This window comes from Triturus cristatus, chromosome 10 (assembly GCF_964204655.1).
Source record: "Triturus cristatus chromosome 10, aTriCri1.1, whole genome shotgun sequence".
Taxonomy (NCBI): Eukaryota; Metazoa; Chordata; class Amphibia; order Caudata; family Salamandridae; genus Triturus; species Triturus cristatus.
This window is the reverse complement of record NC_140593.1, coordinates 66,460,770-66,484,333: the sequence shown is the minus strand read 5'-3', so window position 1 is coordinate 66,484,333 and position 23,564 is coordinate 66,460,770. Positions and strand designations below refer to the sequence as shown.

At 50.5% G+C, this 23,564-nt stretch overlaps 1 protein-coding gene across 2 annotated transcripts in view; it reads left to right on the top strand.

Moving 5' to 3' along the window:
* RFTN1 (raftlin, lipid raft linker 1) overlaps positions 1-23,564 on the top strand; it is a 442,525-nt gene that overhangs the window by 354,390 nt on the left and 64,571 nt on the right. For both annotated transcript variants that reach the window (XM_085630441.1, XM_085630442.1), the window contains exons 5-6: positions 13,819-14,209; positions 18,259-18,459. In XM_085630441.1, coding sequence (XP_085486567.1) covers positions 13,819-14,209; positions 18,259-18,459 — 592 coding nt within the window. The remainder of the gene's footprint in view (positions 1-13,818; positions 14,210-18,258; positions 18,460-23,564) is intronic.

Here is a 23,564-nt window from a genome sequence, read left to right as displayed (position 1 = left end):
CCCCAATCTTAGGGGCAGTACCAGATGTACTAAACACCTGAGCCCGGGCTTTAGTAAGGCCCCCCACAACGTTTCTGGCTGCAGAACACGGCCCAAGAGGAAAAGCGGGTTGAGTGTCCTGAGGCCTGAGTTCAGGAAAAGCCTCAAAGTTTTTTAGTCACTCAATAGAGCATAAATTTGCTAAAGCCTGAAACCAACTATGAACAGGAATGGTTGTCATAACAGGGCCCTCGTGGGCATCAGGGTAAGGAGCGCCTGGTTGCAAGTTGGTCAGGTAAGGGGTACCGCAGAAAAAATAAACAAATGCTAGATCTTAACACTGCCAGCTCCAGAGATCCTAATGGATCCGTGGATAATAGATCGCGATCCAAAGCAGGGAGTGTAAGGTTCCTCCTCTTAAATTCTGTGTGCATTTCACCTATCCAGGGATCCATTGGTCTCTTGTTAAATGTTACCAAAAATATAGGCAATATGCCAGTTAAAGTCTTCTGACAAGCAACATTTAGTCATACTGTGCCAGGTTAATAAAAATCCCTGGTCAAACAATCACTAACTTTGTTTTTAAGCTGCACAAAAGATTCAGGAAACCCAGGTGACCACACAAGTACATTGGCCAAGACCACAACATCAAGACAGCTTCAGGTGGCGAAAGAAAGTGGGTACTACAAGAGAGGGACTGAGCCCTAGCAAAAGCCTGCTGGGTTTTAGGATTACAAAACTGAAAATCTGGCACACTCCTGGGGGGCCTTGAGATAATAGGGTCACTGGTATGGTATTGCGCTGAGATACCCCTCCCGGGGTGACTCACGCGCTCTATAAATGAAGCTAATAATAAAAAAAGTATGGAGAGGGCCTAGGAACCTAAATTTACCGGTGGCTCCACAGAAGAACATAGAGGGGAAGGGGGCGGCTGGGAACGGTTAGGTGAGCGGACCCTGGCACAACACGAAGCACTGGGGGAACCGATAGTGCACATATATCCCCTGTTGCTGATGCAGGGCCATTGGAGTGGGAAGGTTTCGACCTAAAAGACGAAGGACAGACAATTGAGAGAAGACAAGGTCAGCAGTCTTTCCAAAGTCTTCAAGCATTCTAGAGCTGGTTCCAAAATGGAGGACAACGTCGATGCAAAGTATCTGAAAGAGATTAATATACTGCGGGGCTGCTTGAGACACATTATTGCACCTGGTGGAGGCTGTATTTGACGTAACTCTCTTCTTCTGTTAGAAATGGGACCTGCAGGATGGACACAAGAAGCATCGAGATGTTCAGACACAAAAGGAAAATGCTGCGAATCCAAGGGAGCGTTGGGCGAAGGCTCCCCAAGAGCCAATGCTTTGTCATGGCTCCCTTGAGCCAACTGGGCATGGTTAGGAGATACATCTGCTCCCACAGAAACACGCCTTTCAACCAGGGATTTCTCCTCTGAGATGGTCCCAACAACTTTAATAAGAAAGGCTCTGATGTTTGAGGGGTGGCGCACCGTGGAAGGCTTCTTATGTTGGCTGACACGTGATAGCTCGGCAGCAGACACCCACGCTGGTAAATTACAAAAGTCAACAAGATGAGAAGCCAAGGGGGGGCCTGGCCCAAGTTCAATTGGGCAAAGACGAGCGAAGACGGGCCTGCCCTTCGCCCGGACTTTGGGCCTGCACGGTTCCTGATGAAGAAGTGGTCCTGGGACCTACAGTCCTTCTGGAATCCGCCCTTCCTGCAGCAAGGTTCCTGATGAAGAAGTGGTCCTGGGACCTACAGTCCTTCCCGGAATCCGCCCTTCCTACGGCAAGGTTCCTGATGAAGAAGTGGTACTGGGACCTTCCAGTCCTTCTGGAATCCGCCCTTCCTGCAGCAAGGTTCCTGATGAAGAAGTGGTCCTGGGACCTACAGTCCTTCTGGAATCCGCCCTTCCTGCAGCAAAGTTCCCGATGAAGAAGTGGTCCTGGGACCTACAGTCCTTCTGGAATCCGCCCTTCCTGCAGCAAGGTTCCTGATGAAGAAGTGGTCCTGGGACCTACAGTCCTTCTGGAATCCGCCCTTCCTGCAGCAAGGTTCCTGATGAAGAAGTGGTCCTGGGACCTACAGTCCTTCTGGAATCCGCCCTTCCTGCAGCAAGGTTCCTGATGAAGAAGTGGTCCTGGGACCTACAGTCCTTCTGGAATCCGCCCATCCTGCAGCAAGGCGAGCGGCCAAAATTTGGTGCCTTGACTTATAGTCCCGCTGAAATCTGTTGTTCGTCCCCAGAAGGAGTCAAGAGATGGGTTTGTGTTGTAAGCGGTGAACCTAAAAGGTACACACAGGAAAGTATTTTAATAGTAGAAGCCTTTTGCAAAGTACCAGTATTTTTGCTGTGTGAGACCGGCCTCGTGGCGTGGACCCTCCCGACCAGTAAGCAACCCTGCAACCACCCCTGATCCACCCCGATATCACAGACTTCCGGCCACCATGGCCCAATAAACCCGATGACCGGCCCGGGCCCCAGCAAAACCCAAGACACTACCACGCATGCCGACCAAGGGAGAGAGAAACCCCCCAAGCAAGACCGGGAGGCGCCGTCTCTGTCACACCTCTGATCTCCTTCCCAAGGAGGGTTTCGATCGACCACCAGGCCCCCGGTGAGCGGGCGCCTCGCATGCTGGGCATCTGGAGTCCCTCCCAGACCAACCTGAACAGATCAAAGGGCCGAGCGGCAGGAAATCCCAACACACCGCCCCCAGGCACCAAGACCCCTCTCTGCGAGGACTCTGGACTTCAAAGAGGAGGGAGAGTATAACAAGGGGTGCTGAAGGGACAGGCGGCAGAGAAGACCTGGACCTCCGAGAGCCCTGCTGACCTGGTCGCGGCTCGACCGACATCCAAACCCAAGGACGCTACCGGAGCCCTGTTGACGCTGTCGCGGCTCCTCGAACTCTGAAACCATCTGAGCCCTGCTGACGCTGTCGCGGCTCCTCAAACTCTGAAACCATCTGAGCCCTGCTGATGCTGTCGCGGCTCCTCGACCCCTGAAACCATCAGAGCCCTGCTGATGCCGTCGCGGCTCCCGAGAATCGGATACCACCTGTGCCTGCTGAGAGACTCGCGGCGTTTCTATCCAGAAGGAACGGCAGAGATTGCCGAGTGCACCCGAATCCCCCAGCTCGAGGATTGAGAGCTGCGCGACGGATACTCCACAAGAGACACTGACCCACAGACTGTCCCGCTACCCCACTACCCCCATCACGACACCACCACTGCTGGTGGCATTGATTCAACGGCTGTATCACGGATCATAAAGATCCCCGGAAACTATCGATAAAGAATAATATCTCCCTGAGAACTACTGTGTGGTGTCCCTCTGTCGAATAGTGTGAGCTCAGCGGGTACGATCCTAGGAACGAGACCCATCCAGGAAGGGCCTCTTCACCAACGCTTGGCCTAACTTAGGAAAGGTGGGTCAAAGGGTGGTCAGGAATATATTCCGAAGCCGCCCGGAGAACACCCTTCCAACATGCTGCATTATTAAGAAAGCATGTTTTTACTTCATGAACAAAAACGCCTATAAATCCAATATGCTATCTTTACAGCAGAGTAAAGCAAATGGGCTCACACACTTGATTAGTGTACAGCACTGTGCTTTATGACAAGCTAAAGAACTCAAACAGCACACACTTCCTAAAACAAACATAAAACGTAAATCAGCAATTTAACTGTCTGAGGTAAGTAAATACTTTTAAGAACACATACTGACTCAGATACAAGGCATGTCATATCTGCTTGTAACAAAAAGACAGCTTGGTGCCCCATCACCAAAACCTAATTGGAACGCAAATGGAATAATGTAACTATCCAGAAAACGCCATGGGCGTGATGGACAGCCCACCCAACCAGTGGCAAACCATGAAAAAACACGAAAACCAATGGCTAAAAGGGGTTGACCCAGAGCCCACTCTGTATATGTGCGGCTCATTGTACGATTTTTGCAGTGGTTGAAGTGCATTAAAAAAAGTATGGGAACTGTGATGTGCGCAATGGGGGCGGGGTGAGTGAGCGTGGCGGTGGGGTCAGAGGCGTGGCTGAAAAAACGAAATATTCAGAAACCTTTTTTGGTCTTTCACCTTCAGGTAACTAAATATAAAATAAGACCCAGCTTAAATGAAAAATAAAAGAAATTTAAGTTAATCCATAGGAAATTCATTATTGTACATTATGGAAACCTCTGTAGTTAATGCACTGTGGAGGTCGATGTGCGTAACCAGAGAGCAATGGAACTGAATCCTGGTGGGTGCAGTGGAGAATAGAGACTTGTGTATGTTTAGTGCTATGAGGTCCCAGTCTGTGACAGAAAGCACTGTGAATATGTAATTTGTCATTTTAAACTTGTATCACACACAGTAGGCCGCTATAAAATGCGTTAAAAGGTTTAAGGAAACAAAGGGACATATCAGCAACAACCGGCGATAATTATCGCTAAGCGCACTTAGCACTAGGATAATTATCGCCGGCTAGCGTGCATTTTTATTGCTGAGATAGCGTGCTATTAGTAACGCTTATCTCAAAAGCGATTAAAATACTAGCGCTAACTGCCAAACGTGTGATTATCTCTGGAAACCCAGCGATAATCCCACGAAGTTTGGCGAAAGCTTGCTGATAGGGCCTCACATACTTAGCCATGATATCCACCTTCCATAGGATATCATGGCTAAGTCAATTTCAAAGCAGGCGTAAGGAAAGTAGCGATAACAGGGAGGAACGCCCACTTTGCATCACATTAGAGATGCAAAGATGGGCGTTAAGGGAAATGGAGATAAGGCAAGGTTTCATGCGATAGCATGACCTTGCAGATAAGGCGATAAAATTATCGCCGCTTTTCATCCGAAAACGGACGCAAAAGCGGCAATAATTTTTTAACGACTGCTTGCTGATATGCCCCAGAGTGCTTCCAAAATATAGATTTGTAGTAATACCCAGACTGTACATAGCGCATTTTTATAACTCTTCTTTAAAGGCACACACGTCTGCTGGTAACTCCCTGCAGCACCCCTCACAAATAGTAAATCTGTGTTATCAGGAAGCTTCAAGTGTTTCCATCAATTAAAGCCGATATGGGCTTCGGAGCAGCCTTTACATTTGCAGATCGAAAAGTTGTGAACATTTACATTTCTTTCAGGCAGCAGCACCCTGGCAGGAAGGCTTGTTTAGCTGTTTCCCCTTTCTCCATTTCACAGCACAGGAGTCTCCTTGCCTTACACATTTCAAGTCCCAGGTCTGTTGTCTTTTCACAACTAGTAGGGGAACTGTTTTTCTTAAATCAGCAAAGTATGAGAATGTCGTGGCCGTCCGTTCCTGCCCACTTCGATCACTGCTTTTTTAAAGAATTTAATAACATGAGTCGTTTTAAATATGTTTATTAGTAGCCAGACCAAAGCAGTTTACCTTTAGCAAAGTAAAAGATCAGCATGTACACGTCACATACTGTCACTGCGTGCCAAGAAGCCCTCTCTCTGTGGCCAGCGCATTGTAGGAGGAATCTAGTCTGGTCTTTACCTTGGATGAGATGGCAAAGGGCCTAACCGGCCTTACTCGACGAAAGCCCCGGGACCGGACGGTATTCTGCCTGACTTATATGACAGCCGGCCAGATTTTTGCGGCCCACTGTTGACTTTGGCCCTAAACGCTGCAGTAAAGGCTGGCCCGTTACGCTCGTGATCAGCGCCAGTCGTAGTTCCAGTCTTTAAAAAGGTGATATAAATACCCCGCAGTGCTGTAGACCCATATCTCTCCTAGATTCAATCATCAAGGTACTGGGGGGGGGGGGGGGGGGCTCCGAGGTAGATTGAGAAGCTAGGCGGAAGATAACTATATTATCCCTGATTCCCAATAGGGTTTTCACTAGGGCAAATCCACCATTGACCAGTGCATGCATCTTTGCATGGTGGGGAACAAATATACAGTTGGGCGCTAGGAAACAACCCGCCCGCATGATCTTACGGCAGCGTTTGACGGCATGAATCGTGATAGGCTGTGGAAGATCCTTTTAGGTCTGGGAGCGGACCATCATATAGTGTATTTCCTTGTGAGCTACATGAAGAGACATCCGCTACAGTTTGGTACACTGGTTACTCTCTGTGCACAGATAGTTTTAAAAGGGGGTCGTGGGGTCCGTCAAGAATGCATCCTTGTTCCTTTTTTATTTTCCCTGAATGTAAATGGACTGGAGCGGCTCTCATTGCGGCAAACGCAGATTGTCCACTCATCGTAACTTACTCCCTGCCAGTGCGATTATATGCGGATGACGCGGTGCTGATAGCGGGAGCGGCCATTGGTTTACACACCCTTGTGAACATTTTTTACTCCTTTATGAGGAATTTAGACATCACATGGCCTCACTGAATCTTATGTTACGTGATGGGGGTCTAAGAAGCCAAGAACGAAGACGTTTAGTACAGCCGGGCATCCTTTGGCGAAGGTTGGGGTGGGCAGCAGACCCCTTAAAGCCCTTGCTAAAATTTATCAAGCCAGATGTGTTCTAAGGTTTTGTATGAGGGCGACATCTGGGGCTATTTTTGTGTCTACAGAGCTCCAGAAAGAAGAAAATAAATTCCTCGGGCGCTTGCTGCGTTTGCCCCAGAGCAGGTGGACTTTGTGCGTTCATGACGAGATCGGGGTTTGGTCCTTAAGCGGCCGGATCGCCCTGCGTCCTCTGCTGAGCTGGGTCAGGAGTTGGTGAAAGAAGGAGCTGGGCCTGAATCGATTAATTAGAGGGATTGGACGACACTTAATCAGGCCCATAAAATACCATGGCTCAGGTACGTAAGGGACTCTTTCTCCAACCTCGGAGGGAGGGACATGTTTCTGGACCCCCAGGACATTAGTAGAGTGGATTACAAACGGGTAAGGGGCCATTTCATGGAAAGGGCCAAACTTTATAGGGAAGAGGTTGAACTGTTGAAACCCTTAGTCAGGAGGTGTCTTGAGAACGATTATGTTGGTCATGGAGCCATACCTAACTTGTATAAGAGCAATAGGGACGGATCTCTGCTCGCGAGACCAGGAGTTCATTTATTGCACCGGACACTTGCTACCCCAAAAGGATGTTTGGGTGGGAAATACTTGGGCCCACGTGACCGTGATAACCAATCCTTCCAGGACTCTTTGCCCTTTATGCTGTTTGTAGGAACCCAGGAGAGCTTTTATTGTACCTGTTTTAAAAGCAAAAGGCTTTTTACAAGTCCGCCCTGCCCTCTCATATTTACAGAGTTTATCAGATGCATTCGTTATAGCGCATGTTGTACGTTTTTTGAAAGCTGCAGCTTTTTTACAGAGCCCCCGGGATGAGGGATTGTATATTTTAGAACCTGGATGTTTATTTATTTGTGTGTATTGTATTTTTATTTAGGTTTTTATAGATTCTGTATAATGTACTATTTGTATATATTGTTGATGTATTTTATAGTTTTTTTTTAATACAACCGAATAAAGAAATTGAATTGAATAGTAGCCAGACCTAAGCAGTTTACCAAGAGCAAAGGGAACGATCTTCATGTACACATCAAATACTGTTCCTAGGCGCCAAGAAGCCCTGTGTCTGTGGTCGGCGCATTGGTAATGCAGGAGAGTGTGTGCTGGCACCAGGAGTGCCCACGCGGGGGCCCCGCCGATGAACACCCTGCCTGCTGCGGGAAGTGGTTTCGCAGTGAAATAACCTTTCAACTCTATTATTTGCAATACATCTGTTGCTGGGGGCGCAGGGGGTAGAGGGGAGCTGGCCATCTGCCCTGGGGTGACGCAGGATGGCTCACCACATCTGGAGCGCGTGCCCACAGCCTCTCGGATTATTCGCCGAAAGCGGTGAGAACAGAAGACCCCCCACCCCCAGCTGTCACCACTCCAGCATTTCATGGTCCGAATTCAGAGACAAACGGGGTTTCCCGGAAGGTTGTGCTTTCTGCATTGGGTTCCGGAGCCAGCGTGCTGCCCGCCGTAAAACGCTTCGACGCCTCGTCAGCGGTAGTAAGCGCTATATAAATGCAAGTACAATTACTCGCCCTACCAAAGTTCACTTCCTCCTAGGATGCTGCCTGACAGATCTCAGGCGCATCTCGACACAGGATGACTGACCCTGGCGACAAGAGCGCCCAATTCACCTCCAGACCCTGCGTCCAGGCGCACAACGCCCAAAGGTCTCAAAGGGCTTCAGCCCCCATCGAGTGTCAGCCCGAGCTGAGACAGCTTCCCGGGCGCACACAGGCAGTTTATGAGCTGCTGTGGGCTGGCTGGTCTGGCGTCCGTCTTATTGCAGCCGCACCTGAGTACTTCACGTCTTTAAAAGACCATTTACTTGTTAACGAGGCTTTGTTGTTTTTTCACCCCTTCTGGGAGCTCCTGCATCTACACTCTGCCTATTGCTGGAAGAATTAGGCCCCCAAAATTTTTAGTAGCCCCCTCGCCCCAAAATTTGACTCTAGTGCGCTGCGCCCCTGCCTGCGTCCATTCCTGGGGTTTCCTCTCCCAAGCCATGTGTTTGCGAACTTTGGGGCAACCGCTTCATTGAAGGAAGACAAGACTGACAGAACCCCTCCCCTCCATCTGAGAGCGCGTTTCTGTTCACCCCAATATCCACCGATCACGGTGTCTGCCTGGCGCGCTAGCGCTCGGAAGTGACTACAAGGTGACACTTAGCACTCGACAAAACACACAAAATACCTGGGCTAGTGGAAGGGGTGGCGAGAGCGGCTTTGATTGGACAGGCGTATAGATAATATAGCAAACAAGGAGATGATGGACGGAGCGCTGAAACTTTTCAGACACTCACCCCCAGTCACTGATCTGGGTTTAATCAATCATCATTCTTTATCACTCCACCACCCCAGTTCAGACATGGCCATATGCAAATCAGTCTGACCCTGTGCCTCATGGGAACAGTCCAGACCGAACTGCCAAGCCATGTCTTCCCTGGACTGGAAACAAGCATCCTGCTAACCTGGCTGATGAAGGGTGCTACCCCGAAACCGGTCCCAGGATGCTTGTTTCCGGTTCAGGGAAGACCTGGCTTGGCAGTTCGGGCTGGACTGTTCCCATGAGGCACAGGGTCACGACTGATTTGCATATGGCTGGGTATGAACTGAGGTGGCGAAGTGAACTAAAGAACGATGATGGATTCAACCCAGATCTGTGACTGGGGGCGAGTGTTTGAAAAGTTTCAGCGCTCCGTCCATCATCTCCTTGTGTTTGCCGTATAGATAATATAGTGCTTCTAGTCAGATAGACTTTTTGGCGCTAGCCACAGTGATTCAGATCAGAAAGTGAGCAGCTAGAACTTCAGGTGACTACAAAAGACCTCTCAGTTGCCAAGTTGAAAACCGCGGTGATATTATTCACTCATTTGTATAGTAAACGATCCACCATTTTCATGGGATGGCTTTCAGTAGTTGGGGGGTTCATTCCACGCGGTCTCCAGGTTTCCACCCCTGAAGGTGTGTGGTTCAGCCCTATATCAGTGGTGTGGAGGGGTCGGCAGCAGTGTTAGATGAATGTGTCCGCTTCAGGGAGCTGTGGCTGCTGGCACTGCCAGCGCTCACTGCATGACTTTAGAACATGTATGTTCCACGCAGGACTCAGCAGCAAGTCACACTGAGATCTCAGATATCCAGATGCAAGAAATGCTGCTGGTTCAGCTTTACACACCCCGGCATTGAAACATCTCGTGTAAGTGGGAGACGGTCTGCAGAAAGCCTTTAGGACACATGCAACACCCAGACATTGATGGTTTACATGTATGGATAATGGGGGCCTTCTGCTTAGTCCTGTGTTGAGCACAGTGATCGTACAGATGTGACTGTGCGCCCCTTCTGTAATACCGATTGTGCTGGTGTACATCTTTCACTGGCACATTCTCAATAGCAAAGAAGAATGCTTCCCCTGGGCAAAGCCCAAAGCAGCTCGGCTCAGCCCCTGGCACCAGCATGTGTACCTTTATGGAAAATGAATAGGTGGTCCCCACCAGGCTAAAAAGCCCACTTGCTGAACTGTTCTCAGAGATGGCCAGGTGCTCAAGCTGTGACAGGACCCAGAGCGAGGGGGTGCACTCACAGAGAGCACCCCCGAAAAGTCAAATGGGGGCTGGTGTGGTGGCATGCACCTGGTCACGGCTCCAACAGTGGTTGTTGGTTCAGTCCTGGACGGTGCAGACCATTATGGTTGTGCGTCGACCCAGAAGTACTCAGAAGCACTTTCACCCTCCTTAGGAGGGGCCTCGTTAATGGGGTAAATTTTCTCCATGCCTGTAAGGAAAACTGACCCATTGTGTTGGACCCTGAGGGTCCACTAACAAAAGAGAAATTACTGGAGGAATTTGTAGTTTTGGGTCTGAATCTCCTTGTATGTCCTCATCTTACTCCTGATTTTCAGCTCGAGATTTTACGAGATCTGCGGAGTTCTTCCAGATCCCTTAATTGTAATGGGCCGGTTCCTGCTGTTACCATTTTGTCAATAATGGAATTAGGTGGCTACTCGTTATGAGGGCCCTTGTGTGATATTACTTTAATATGTATATATCATGTCTTTATTCCACTTAATAGTGACATGTAATAGCCTAGGTTATGTTTGTCTTCAGCAGTAATTTTCATACCTTGGGCATAGTTAGTCCACGATCTTGCGAGTGTAAAGCATCATCATTGGGCGGTGCTCCTCGTGGGGGTTACGGTTTGAGAGCAGGTGGGAACACACTAGTCCCTCCCTTTATTTAGTCAAAAGGAGAGTCTCCAAACCCCATTATCTTTTTAATTTACCTCAAGGACCTCTATTAAACTCATTCAGGTACCGAGAGGTAATTTTAAGCTCACTTTCACCCACTATCTTGACCCACACACCCACATGCACAAATACGGCACCTCCTCAAAAGATCTCCAACAAAGAGCTCTCTTGGAGAGCCCGCGAGGGACTGCACCGCCCAATGATGATGCTTTACACTCGCAAGAGTGTGTGAGGGCAAAAAAGATACTAGGAGTTCTTACTCTTACGAGCACACTCAACTATCCTTCGGAGACACCTATACCTCACTCTTAACCATACCTGGGTTACTGAGTACTCTTTCTCTCCCTTATTGGAACTGCTACCTTTTTGTGATACATATTGTCTTACGAGAATAGGTACAGGACCTCTTTTATTCTTAAACCAGCTCCTAGTCCCCCCTTCTTGTGATATTGTTCATAGTTAGTCCATGCCACAGCTGGTATTTCTCAACCCTTTGTTAACCGCCCCACCCTATTGATCTATGTACCCTCATCATCGCTATGTTAAACGCTCATGATCGAAATGTTATGGTCGCCAAACACATTAATTAATAAATACCTGACCTGACTGCCAGGTGCTGTTCTTGTAACAGAACACAAGTTTAAGCGCTACAGATTGTCTATCAGGTTCTTAGAGACCGTAACAGTCTGTTTTGTTGTTTGATGTACATATTTTCAGTCTCCTCTTTCCTTGCCTTTATCGGTTGGGGGGGGGGGGGGAGTCCTTGCCTGGCGATATAGGACCAAGGTCCTCTTACCCCCATCCGATAATCATGGTGAGTTCAATCACCTGCCGACACCCCCTGGCGCTGAGCACTTTTTCCAGCGGAAGCACGTGTCAGCGCCTCTCGCCATATTCTGAACAATAGCACTCGTAGACAGGAAGCGACAGAGTCTAAATAAAGAGGCCCTCGCAGACAGAGCCAACGGCATCTGTGGGTGGGTCTACTATGGCGTGTGGTGGAACACAAGCCAGGTGTCTCTCTCTCTCTCTCTCTCTCTCTCTCTCTCTCTCTCTCACACACACACACACACACAGGATGCAGGGCCAACGCACTGAGCCAGATCTGGTGCGTTACACAGTTTCCAGCCCAGCAACTCTACAAAGCCACAGGGCACAAGTATGGAACATTTTGGCTGCATCGCATTAAAAAAAACCCTGCAAAGTGGCTGTCACTGTGACTTTCACCTCTAGGAGTGAGCAATGCACCAACAAAGCACGGGAGTCATTCCGGTGTAAGGCCACTGGTTCGGGTTCAAGGGGAAAACAGCGTTAATTCAGGAGTGACTGCCTTTGTCAGTCCAACCCCTTGTTATCTTTAACAGAGGAGGGCTGTGTCATCTCGGAGAAAGGTGTGCTGGCTGGCCAGCCAGAACGAATTTCGTTGCGCGTGCGGCATCGCCAAATGCGATGCAGCACGATCAACACAATTCTTTTTATTTATTTATATGTTTATTTACCTGTAATCTGTAGTTTACTACCCCCGCCCCACGTCAGCGCCCGGCGGCACTCCCACCACGGCCCGCAACTGCTGTAGGGGCATGAATGGCAGGATGGAGACCACCCACCCAGGAGTACAAGACCAGGGAATCATGAGACATCCTCAGATTAAGGCACACTTCAGCATTATCTAGGGTGAAAGCACCACGGTCTCGGAGCAAATGCTAGTAAACAACGTGCCTCTGTTGGCACAGTGTCGGCCATTTTGAAACGTCATCTGTTTCTGCTTCTGTCCAGTCTTCCAAACTGCACCAGCTTGCAATGCGCCCTCGCGTGGCCATGCAGGGGTAGACAGCTAGGGCCTTCAGATTAACACAGTTCCGCAGTGGGATCGCTGCTTGCCTTTTGATCCCGTCATTGTGTTTGCAGGGAGTGTTTACCCCATTGAACACACATATTTTGAACTAAATTCCCCAACCTCCGTCCCACCCATGCACATTTCATTCTTTATGTTTTCGGGCAACAAAGTAACAAGTGATGGAGGCAGGCCCTGTCCCCATGGAACACGCCTTACTACATCAATGCTGTTTACCTACATGGGGCCATATTATCAAGGACGGCGTTAAAATTATCGCTGCTTTAGCGGCGGGAAACTGCCGCTAAAGCGGCGATAATGAGCTTGATAATATGCCCTTGTGAATTCCCATAGAAGCCCATGTTCCGGTGTGAACGTGGGCTTCTATGGGAATTCACAAGGGCATATTATCAAGCCCATTATCGCCGCTTTATCAGGCAGTTTCCTGCTGCCAAAGCGGCGATAATTTTAACGCCGTCCTTGATAATATGGCCCATGGTCTTTCTGAATATCTCACCTTTTTGAATATCTCTTTCTCTAGTCTGTTTCTTTAGCTGTACTTGTGTGGCCATAGCTCTGGGTAGAATATAGTTAGAAACAGAATTTACAATGGACAGTGCAGCGTATAAATGCCACGGATGCAGGCATAGAGGTGAATTCAGCATTGGCAGAAACCAAAGGACGGTACAAGAAAACATCACCAAAATTTTCCTCGCATTGCACAGCTTGGGGACAGTGTTTTAAAGAAAAGTCCAGATGGACCACAACTAAAACACTCCACATCTGTAACCTCTATAATATCTGGATTTCAAAGCTTTTGAGCAGTATTAAGGGAAAACATTTCAGGGGCACAGACAAGGAATGGAGTAAATGGGGAAGGTAAACCTCTGGGCATTGTAGCGTGAGATTTTGACGAATTCCACTGGAGACTTTCCTAATTAAAGTTCATGCCGACAAGTGTCCCTGTTAAGAAGGCTTTTCAGTAGTTCCTTGAAGATGGGAGGAGAAAAAGGGCGCTGCTGATGTTTCTGGGGAGGTCCTAGCAAAGTTGGGTGCATGTCCCAAGAAAGATTTCTATCTAGCAATTCTTTTATTATGAGAGGTTGTCGAGCAAAGAGTTTGTTACTACTCCTGCATAACCCGGATCCACCCAAATCCTTGAGTTTTTGTGTTGAATGTGGAGGGTGTTTGAGTGAAGAGCTTTATAAGTTCTTCATCTGTGAGTTGGTTGCTTCAGGATGTCCTTTTATTTGCAGGTTGAAGATGCTGCCACCCGTGGCTTGACGTTTGTCGGCATCATCCGTCAGTGCAACAACGGTGTGATCCGCAAAGAAAGTCACGCAGCAACGCCAACCCAGAACCGCCCCAAGGACACAGTCGAAGACGTGGAGCCAGCATCAAACCATGAGTCCAGTCCAGGAGAGCACAGAAGCACTGATGGCCCCCTGGCACCAGCGGGAAACGAAGGGCACGCTGAACAGCCGCAACACCACAGTGAGGGGGAAGCAAAGCTGGGGGTGGAGGGTCTCACCCCCGAAGACTCAGGAAGAGAGACAGAGGGAGACCTGCTTCCTGAGGAAAGATCTAAAGTGGCTTCAGTGGAGGAGAAGGACACATCAAGTTCAATCATCCGTGAACGAGGAGGGAGTAAGTGTCAACCTCATCCAAGGGAGAAGAGGAAAGTGTTGATATCCTTAAGCCTCCCTACCACCTCCCGATCTGTGCCCTAGCTGCCATTTCTTCATCTGCTTGCTACCTACCACCAACCCAACTAGCCTCTACCACACACCTCTTCATCTACTTCCTACCTACCCATCTACCTTCTACCACCTACCTCTTCTTCACCTGTTTCTTACCTACCACCAACCCACCAACCAATCTACCCTCTACCACCCACCTCATCATCTACTTCCTAACTACCACATATCCATCTACCCTGTACCACCCAGCTCTTCTTCATCTGATTGCTACCTGCCTCCAACCCAACTACCCTCTACCACCCATCTCTTCTACTTCCTACCTACCACCTTCTTTCTACTTGTCCCCTCTCCATCCATCCTCCACCACATGCCTCTGCACCTGCTTTCCATCCACCACCTACCCAGCTACCCTCTAATACCCACCTCTTCTTCGCCGGCTTCCTACCTACCACCAACCCATCTACCTTCTACCACCCACCTCTTCACCTGCTTCCTACCTAACCATCTACCCTCTACCACCCACCTCTTCATCTACTTCCTACCTACCACCTACTCTCTACCTACCCTCTCCCCATCCACCACACGCCTCTGCACCTGCTTCCACCTACCACCTACCGATCTACCCTCTAATACACCCCTCTTCCCACCGGCTCCCTACCAACCACCAACTCATCTACCCTCTACCACCCACCTCTTAACCTACTTCCCACCTACCACCTACTCTCTACCTGCCCCCTCTCCATCCATCCTCCACCACACGCCTCTGCACCTGCTTTCCACCCACCACCTACCCATCTACCCTCTAATACCCACCTATTCTTCACCGCCTTCCTACCTACCACCAAGGCATCTACCTTCTACCACCCACCTCTTCCTCACCTGTTTCCTACCTGCCACCAACCCATCTACACTCTACCACCCACCTCTTAATCTGCTTCCTACCTACCACCAACCCATCTACCCTCTACTACCCACCTCTTCTTCACTGGCTTCCTACCAACCATCAACCCATTTACCATCTACCACCCACCCCATCATCTACTTCCTACCTACCACCTACTCTCTACTTGCCATCTATCCATCTATCTTCCACCACCCACATCTGCACCTGCTTTCCATCTACCCACCTACCCTCTACTACCAACCTCTTCCTCATAGGCTTCCTATCTACCACCAATCCATCTACCTTCTACACCCACCTCTTCTTTACCTGTTTCCTAACTACCACCTACACATCTACCCTCTACCATCCAACTACTCACCTCCTTCCTACCTACCACCTACCCATCTACCCTCTACCACCCACCTCTTCACCTGCTTTCTATCTACCACCAACACAATTACCCTTTACCACCCTCCTTTTCATCTGCTTCCTACCTACCAACTACCCAGCTACCCTCTACCACCCACATCTTCATCTCCTTCATACCTACCAATCTACCCTCTACCACCCACCTCTTCACCTGATTCATACCCACCACCTACCCATCTACCCTCGAATACCCACCTCTTCTTTGCTGGCTGCCTACTTGCCACCAACCCATCTACCTTATACCACCCACCTATTCTTCACCTGTTTCCTACCTACCCCCTACTCATCTTCCCTCTACCACCCACCACTCTTCACCTCCTTCTTACCTACCACCTAGCCATCTACCCATTACCACCCACCTCTTCATCTGCTTTCTACTAGCACCTACCCATCTACCCTCTACCACCCACCTCTTAACCTACTTCCTACCTACCACCTACTCTCTACCTGCCCCACTCCATCTATCCTCCACCACATGCCTCTGCACCTGCTTTCCACCCACCACCTACCCATCTACCCTCTAATACCCACCTATTCTTCACCGCCTTCCTACCTACTACCAAGCCATCTACCTTCTACCACCCACCTCTTCTTCACCTGTTTCCTACCTACCACCAACCCACCTACCCTCTACCACCCACCTCTTAATCTGCTTCCTACCTACCACCAACCCATCCACCCTCTACTACCCACCTCTTCTTCACCCGCCTCCTACCAACCATCAACCCATTTACCATCTACCACCCACCCCATCATCTACTTCCTACCTACCACCTACTCTCTATTTGACATCTATCCATCTATCTTCCACCACCCGCATCTGCACCTGCTTCCCATCTACCCACCTACCCTCTACTACCCACCTCTTCCTCACTGGCTTCCTACCTACCACCAATTCATCTGCCTTCTACCACCCACCTCTTCTTTGCCTGTTTCCTAACTACCACCTACACATCTACCCTCTACCACCCAACTACTCACCTCCTTCCTACCTACCACCGACACATCTACCCTCTACCACCCACCTCTTCTTCATCTGCTTCATACCTACCAATCTACCTACTACCACCCACCTCTTCACCTGATTCCTACCCATCACCTACCCATCTACCCTCTAATACCCACCTCTTCTTTGCTGGCTGCCTACGTACCACCAACCTATCTACCTTATACCACCCACCTATTCTTCACCTGTTTCCTACCTACCCCCTTACCCATCTTCCCTCTACCACCCACCACTCTTCACCTCCTTCTTACCTATCACCTAGCCATCTACCCATTACCACCCACCTCTTCATCTGCTTCTCACTAGCACCTACCCATCTACCCTCTACCACCCACCTCTTCTCCACCTGCTTCCTACATACCATCTACCACCCACCTTTTCATCTGCTTCCTACCTACCACCTACACATCTATCCTCAACCACCCTCCTCTGTATCTGCTTCCTACCTACCACCAACCCACCAACCCATCTACCCTATACCACCTACCTCTTTACCCATTTCTCACCTACCACCTACCCTATACCACCCACTTCTTCATCTACTTTACCAGCTACCACCCATCACTTCACCTGCTTCCTGGGTACCATCAACCCATCTACCCTCCAGTTGCCCCTCCCAATCTACCATCTAGCTCCCATTCCCCATCCACCCTCTAGCTGCCACCCATCACCCTCCAGCTGCCCCCTCCACCTCCCCATCTACCCCCTCCCCATCTACCCTCTAGCTGCCACCCCATCTACCATACAGCTTCCACCTCCCCCTCCCCATCTACCTTCTACCTGCCACCTCCCCCTCCCCATCTACCCTCCAGCTGCTGCCTCCCCATCTACCCTCTAGCTTCCAGACCATCTACCCTCTAGCTTCCACCTTCACCTCCCCATCTACCCTCTACGTGCCCCCTCCACGTCCCCATCTACCCTTCAGCTGCCCCCGACCATCTACCCTCCAGTTGCCCCCTCCTCATCTACCCTCTAGCTGCCACCCCATCTACCATCCAGCTTCCACCACCACCTCCCCATCTACCCTCTAGCTGCTACCTCCACCTCCCCATCTACCCTCCAGCTGCCCCTCTTCATCTACCCTCCAGCTGCCACCCCATCTAACTTTTAGCTGCCATCCCATCTACCCTGCAGCCGTCACCTCCCTGACTACTCTCCAGCTGCCCCCCTATCTACCCTCCAGATGCCCCTCCACCAGCCGTGGCCACTGCAGGTAAGAGCGGTGAGGCCGGCTGCGGGGGGATTTCGAGAGCCGACCACAAGGGAAAATTGAATAAATAATTAATTACATGGTCGTCTCTCGAAATCTCCCGCAGCCGGCCCCACCACCCCACCGCTCTTAACTGCAGCGGCCACGACTGCCCTCCACCACCCCATCTACCCTCTAGCTGCCACCCTTATCTACCCTCCAGCTGTCCCTCCCCATCTAGCCTTCAGCTGCCACCTTTCCATCTATCCTCTAGCTGCTACCTCAACCTCCCCATCTACCCTTTATCTACCCCCTCCCCATCTACCCTCTAGCTGCCACTTGCATCTACCCTCTAGCTGCCACCTCAACCTCCCCATCTACCCTTTAGCTGCCCCCTCCCCATCTACCCTCCAGCAGCGCACTCCCCACCTACCCTCTATCTGCCCCTACAGAGTGTGCACTAACAACATCTCTGTGCTTACCTTTCAGAAGCAGAGGTCTTCGCCGTCTTCAACAAGCCACAGACTGGTCGCCGCCGTGACTACTACCCTGTCCGAGTGCCCATCCGGGTCCGCCAGCAGGGCCAGTCCGCCGGCAGCTTGGAGGCCAACTGGCTGGAGCACATGACGGAGCACTTCAAGAGGGGGGCCTCATTGGTCAGCGCAGCCTTCTACCCCGGCATGGTAAATGGTATGCAGCTCACCCCAATGTCATGTTCAATGTCCCCAATGCAAGACCTCCATTTGAGTCAGGCACAGGCAACCACAAGGGGAGGGAGCACAGGGGGGGTCATGGCACAGACAGTGGCGTAGCTAGACCATTTGCCGCCCATGGCATGTAAGAGGGCGGGGTGGATGCTGGCGTTTGCCGCAACGGCCGCAGGTAACAGTGGGGGGATGGGGTGCTGCCGATTACCGCGACAGCCGCAGAGGAGGCGGCCGCCCCCAAAGTTCGTGCCGCCTGCGGTGGACCGCCCCTCCTGTCCCCCCACTTCCTGCCACCCCTTGCTACACCACTGGGCACTGACCAGGTTTCTCACAGAAATTACATCCAGACCTAGGGTGACTAGAATTTTAGGCCTAAAACCGGGACATTTCCCAGAAATAGAAGAAGGACTACAATTTTACTTCAACCCAGCGCACAGAATGGCAGCGCTCCTTAGCAGAGATTTACAGAAGAGGCACCAAGAACATAAATAAAATACCCTTTTGAGAGCCATTAGCAGGCCTGTTAATTAAATTGCTTTCTTTTTAACAGCTCCTAACTATCCCTGCTTTGCAAAATATAAAAAGATACCTCCCACCGTTTTTAGCCGACTCTCTCTAGAAACCGGGATTTGCTGAAATCTGCCGGGACAGCTGGTGAAAAAAACGGGACTGTGTGGGCAAATCCGGGACGCCTGGTCACCTTACACAGACCAGACCCAATGGTACCAAGTGAGTCATGCCCTAAACATGGCTTAAGAAGGCTAGGCTGCTCCGTGAGGGAGGTAATCGGAAGTGATAAAACTCCTTTCAGACATCCTGTGTCTCTACAGGCCCACACTCACAGTACCTCAACAGCACAGCCAGAACCTGAAGCCCTACAAGACCCTATCTGTACAAGGGGGTGTTAGTACATGGTGCTACTGGACAGACGCGCCAGCATTGAGTCCTAAACTGGAAAAACACAACAGTCCTCAAGGGCCCTCTTCATACACAACAGTCTAAGTGCACCAGGGCAGGACTGCTAACCCAAAGCAGCCCCGGCAATTTGGCCGGACCGGCCCCGAGGATGGGGTGACGGGTGCAAGTGTGAAACACTGCTCCTTTTGTTACTGGGGGCCGATATTGCAGCACCGCTGCAAAACTGGTCCCCACCGCTGCACCACTGGCACCCACCCTTCCAGCCTCCCAGGGAAATGCCTGTTCTCTTGTAGGGGATTTCCGTGACAGTCATAATCATGTGAATAGTCCCGCCCATATGCGAGGACCCCAGAGCACTTCATTAGATATATCTTCTTAAGTTGTCATCTTCTGCCTTTCTTCAGGAAGGCCTGTATGGACACTTAAGAGATAAAAAGACAGCCTAAGCAACTAGGCTACACTGGCCATTACTTCATCTTGAAGTGAAAAAGATAGCCAGTTTAACTTTAAGTTTAGTAATTTGCTATTTTTACACATAGAAAACTCTCCTTCACAAAACTCCTTTTCATGATAGAGATGAAAGGAATGTATAGAGAAGCCCCATAGGCTGCTATTATGTGTCTGCAAATGGGTACCATGCCTTTAAGAGTCTCCAGAGACCCTCGGTATCCCATGAGGCACAGCCAGAAGCATTTACTTTCAGTTCTTTTTTCCGGCTCCTGCTAGCAGGACCCAGGAGCATCGAGCTCTACCTTTTTTGGTATTTCAAAAAAATTAGTGAATATTTCTGAGAGTTTTGCAGTTTCACTCGATGTCTTTGGCCTTTAGCTAACTACTGCTGTCGTTTTTTGGCAGAATTTCTGCTGTTTTCTTGTCAAAATGCCATCTCTATTTGACAAGTGCCCTGAATGCGGTAGGAAGAAGGCCAAGTCGGATTCCCACAGGGTCTGTATCCTGTGTTTGCCTGTGTCCTATGTTCCTGACACCTGTGCCATCTGTAAGACCTTTCCAGGCGCACCCTACGTGACAGGAGAAGATTCGGCTCCAAGGAATGGAGCAGAAGAGACAGAAGGCAGCTTCTTCGGCCTCTGGGAAAGGAGAGGTTAGGTCCTCTGCCAAGTCCCATGCTTCGACCTCTGGGGGGCTCCCCAGTAGAAAAACGGCAGAAAAATGACGCCGTTCCCGGTCGACGTCGAAGACGGCGACGACTACGTCCAGAGCAGGTATGACCACGATATGCTCTCTGTCGACCCAGGGCTCTGGGTCGAAGCGACGTCGACGATCAACGTCGAGGAGAAGAACGGCGAGATCGCAGTCGCGGGGTTCCCCGCGTTCGACGTCGACGCAACGAACATCGCCGTCGAGGCATCATCAGCGTCGATCTGAGTCTCACAAGCAGCGGTCACCGCCGAAGCGTCGTCGCCGATCACCATCGACGTCAACGCGAAGATCGACCTCGAGGAGGAAATCAACGTGTACAAGAAAGTCGACGTCAAGGAGAGGATCAAAGAGAAGGTCGACGTCGAGAGGACGATACCGGCGTTCGACGTCGGGGTCCCGTTCCGGGCCTCGCTCAGTGGTGAGCCTATCATCGTCGACAGGGACTTCGCGTTCCAGACAATGTCGACACTCGACGTTGAGCAGTGGATCGACGTTGAGGGGGACTGATGGAGTATCTTGGGTCCCTTCCTCACGGCCCGCTCATAAAAGGAGAAGGTGGGTCTCTTCGCCCAGTTCGGAGTATTCACGTACCTACTCACCAGCCAGGTCACCTCCTGCTCCGCTTCCACCGGGGGTTCCACCAGGAATCCCACAGCCACCACCAAGTCCTCCTCCTCCAGCTACTCCTCCTCCTCTGCTTCCTCCAGCGATTCCTCCACCACCACCGCCTCCTCCTCCACCTCAGCCACAACCTGGGCCCGTGGTTCCTCAGCCCGCGCACCCTGTGGAACCTCGACGACCAAGAACGCGGTCTCGTTCGAGACATCGGTCTTCCACAAGATCATGTCGTCGCCATTATGAGAGGTCTCTGTCCCGGCATACAAGGGATACATCTTCCACGAGTACAGGGAGGTACTTTCCTACTCCCACGGACTCTCCCCCACAAAGGGTGCCACCGGTTGATGATATTTCTACCTTCCAGGAGGTTCTGGTCAGAGGGACTGCGAAATTAAGCATTCCCCTGTCTACCCCTGTGCAGCCGACCTCTGTGATATTTGAGACTCTACAGAAGAGACAAACATCACGTCCGTTGCTTCCGTTGGTGCCGGGTTTGGAGGAACCGGCTATGGAACTGTTCCTAACGCCGTCTTCTATAAAGTCTGCTCCCTCGAGGTTGCAGAAGAAGTATCGTCCACCAGATTCGGACCCTGCCTTCCTCCGGCTGGACCCCACTCCGGACTCTGTGATAGTGGTGGCTGCATGGAAACAGCATGCTACGGCTCCGACTTCCACGGTGCCCCCGGATAAAGAGAGCCGTAAGCTGGATTCAGTGGGCAGAAAGGCTTGTTACACCGCGGCGACTTCCATGAAGGTGGCCAGTTCTACTGCCTTGCTGGGCCGTTAAGATAGATCATTGTGGGAGTCCCTTCAGCAATTTGTGGATCTAATACCCAGAGACAAGAGAGAAGACTTCCAGGAGATTGTGAATGAGGGCCTGATGGTTTCTAACCAAGTCATCAGTGCCGCAGCGGATACTTCACTTCTGGCAGCCCACGGGTATTGCCATGGTATTGCTGTACGATGTCATACTTGGCTTCAACTTACATCTCTGAAGCCTGGGGTTCAGCAGCGAATTTCCAATCTCCCGTTCTCTGGCACAAGTCTCTTTGGTTCCCATGCGGACGACGAGATGGCCCGCATAAAGACCGAAATGGAGACGTTGAAGGCTGTAGGTTTGGAGCAACCTAAAGAACAACGTAAGACCTTCCGTAATTTCCAGAGGCGTTATTCCTCTCAGAGGTTCCAACGATCTCAGGATCGTCAGTCCAACCAACAGCAGTAGGTTCAGCGATCTTTTCAGCCGTTTCAAAAATGCCAACAGCGAGGAAGATCTAACCAGCAGGCTGGACAGGGGAACAAGGCTCCTGCTGGTCCGAAGTCCTGAAGGGTTTCTTCCCCCTCGTTTGTTATCCACTCCGGTGGGGGGAAGTATTCAAGAACATCTGGCAGAGTGGCAGAAAATAACTCAGGACAATTGTGTGCTGAATATTGTTCGCAGTGGATACTCCATACGTTTTATAAGCTCTCCTCCATCAATCCCTCCAAGTCGATCAAGATACATGCTGCGTGAGTTGCAGAAGGAGGCCAACACCCTCCTAGAGAAAAGGGCGGTAGAACCTGTCCCTCTGGGACAGAAAGGAACAGGACTGTATTCACGGTTCTTTCTAGTTCGCAAGAAAGACAAGAACGAGTTCAGACCCATTCTCGACTTACGACAAGCCAACGAATGGGTTTGAAGAGAAAAATTTCTGATGTTGTCCTTGCATCAGATCTACCCTCAACTTCATGAGGGAGACTGGCTATGCGTGATAGATCTGCAGGACGCATACTTTCATGTGCCCATAGCGAGGAAACATCGCAGGTTCCTGCGTTTCACAGTGGGCAACAACCATTATCAATACTCCGTGCTGCCCTTCGGCCTGAAGTCAGCACCTCAGACTTTTTTCAAATGCATGGCAGGGGTGGATGCGCATCTGAGGAAGAACAAAATATTAGTCTATCCATATCTGGACGATTGGTTGATCAAGACAGCTACGTTTCAGGAAGCGCAACTGCAATCTTTTACTTCATTTGGGACTTCACATCAACCTCACGAAGTCTGTCTCAACTCCTGTTCAGTGTCTTCAGTACCTAGGAGCTACTATCGACACACGCACAGCAAACGTGTGTCCTTCGGAGGAGAGACGCTTATCGATCCTTCGGAAGGCTCAAGCTCTTATGATCATGCCCGCACCAATGGTGAGGAAAGTATTGTCTCTCCTGGGCTCGATGGCATCCTGCATCTTCCTCACTCCGAATGCAAGCCTCCATATGAGACCCCTGCAGGAATGTCTGGAGGATCAGTGAGACCAGACACTGGGGGATTGGGAAGACAGGATTCATCTGTCGCAACAGGCTCGTCAGTCCATCCGATGGTGGTGTTCTCCACGCAATCTCCACTGGGGGATT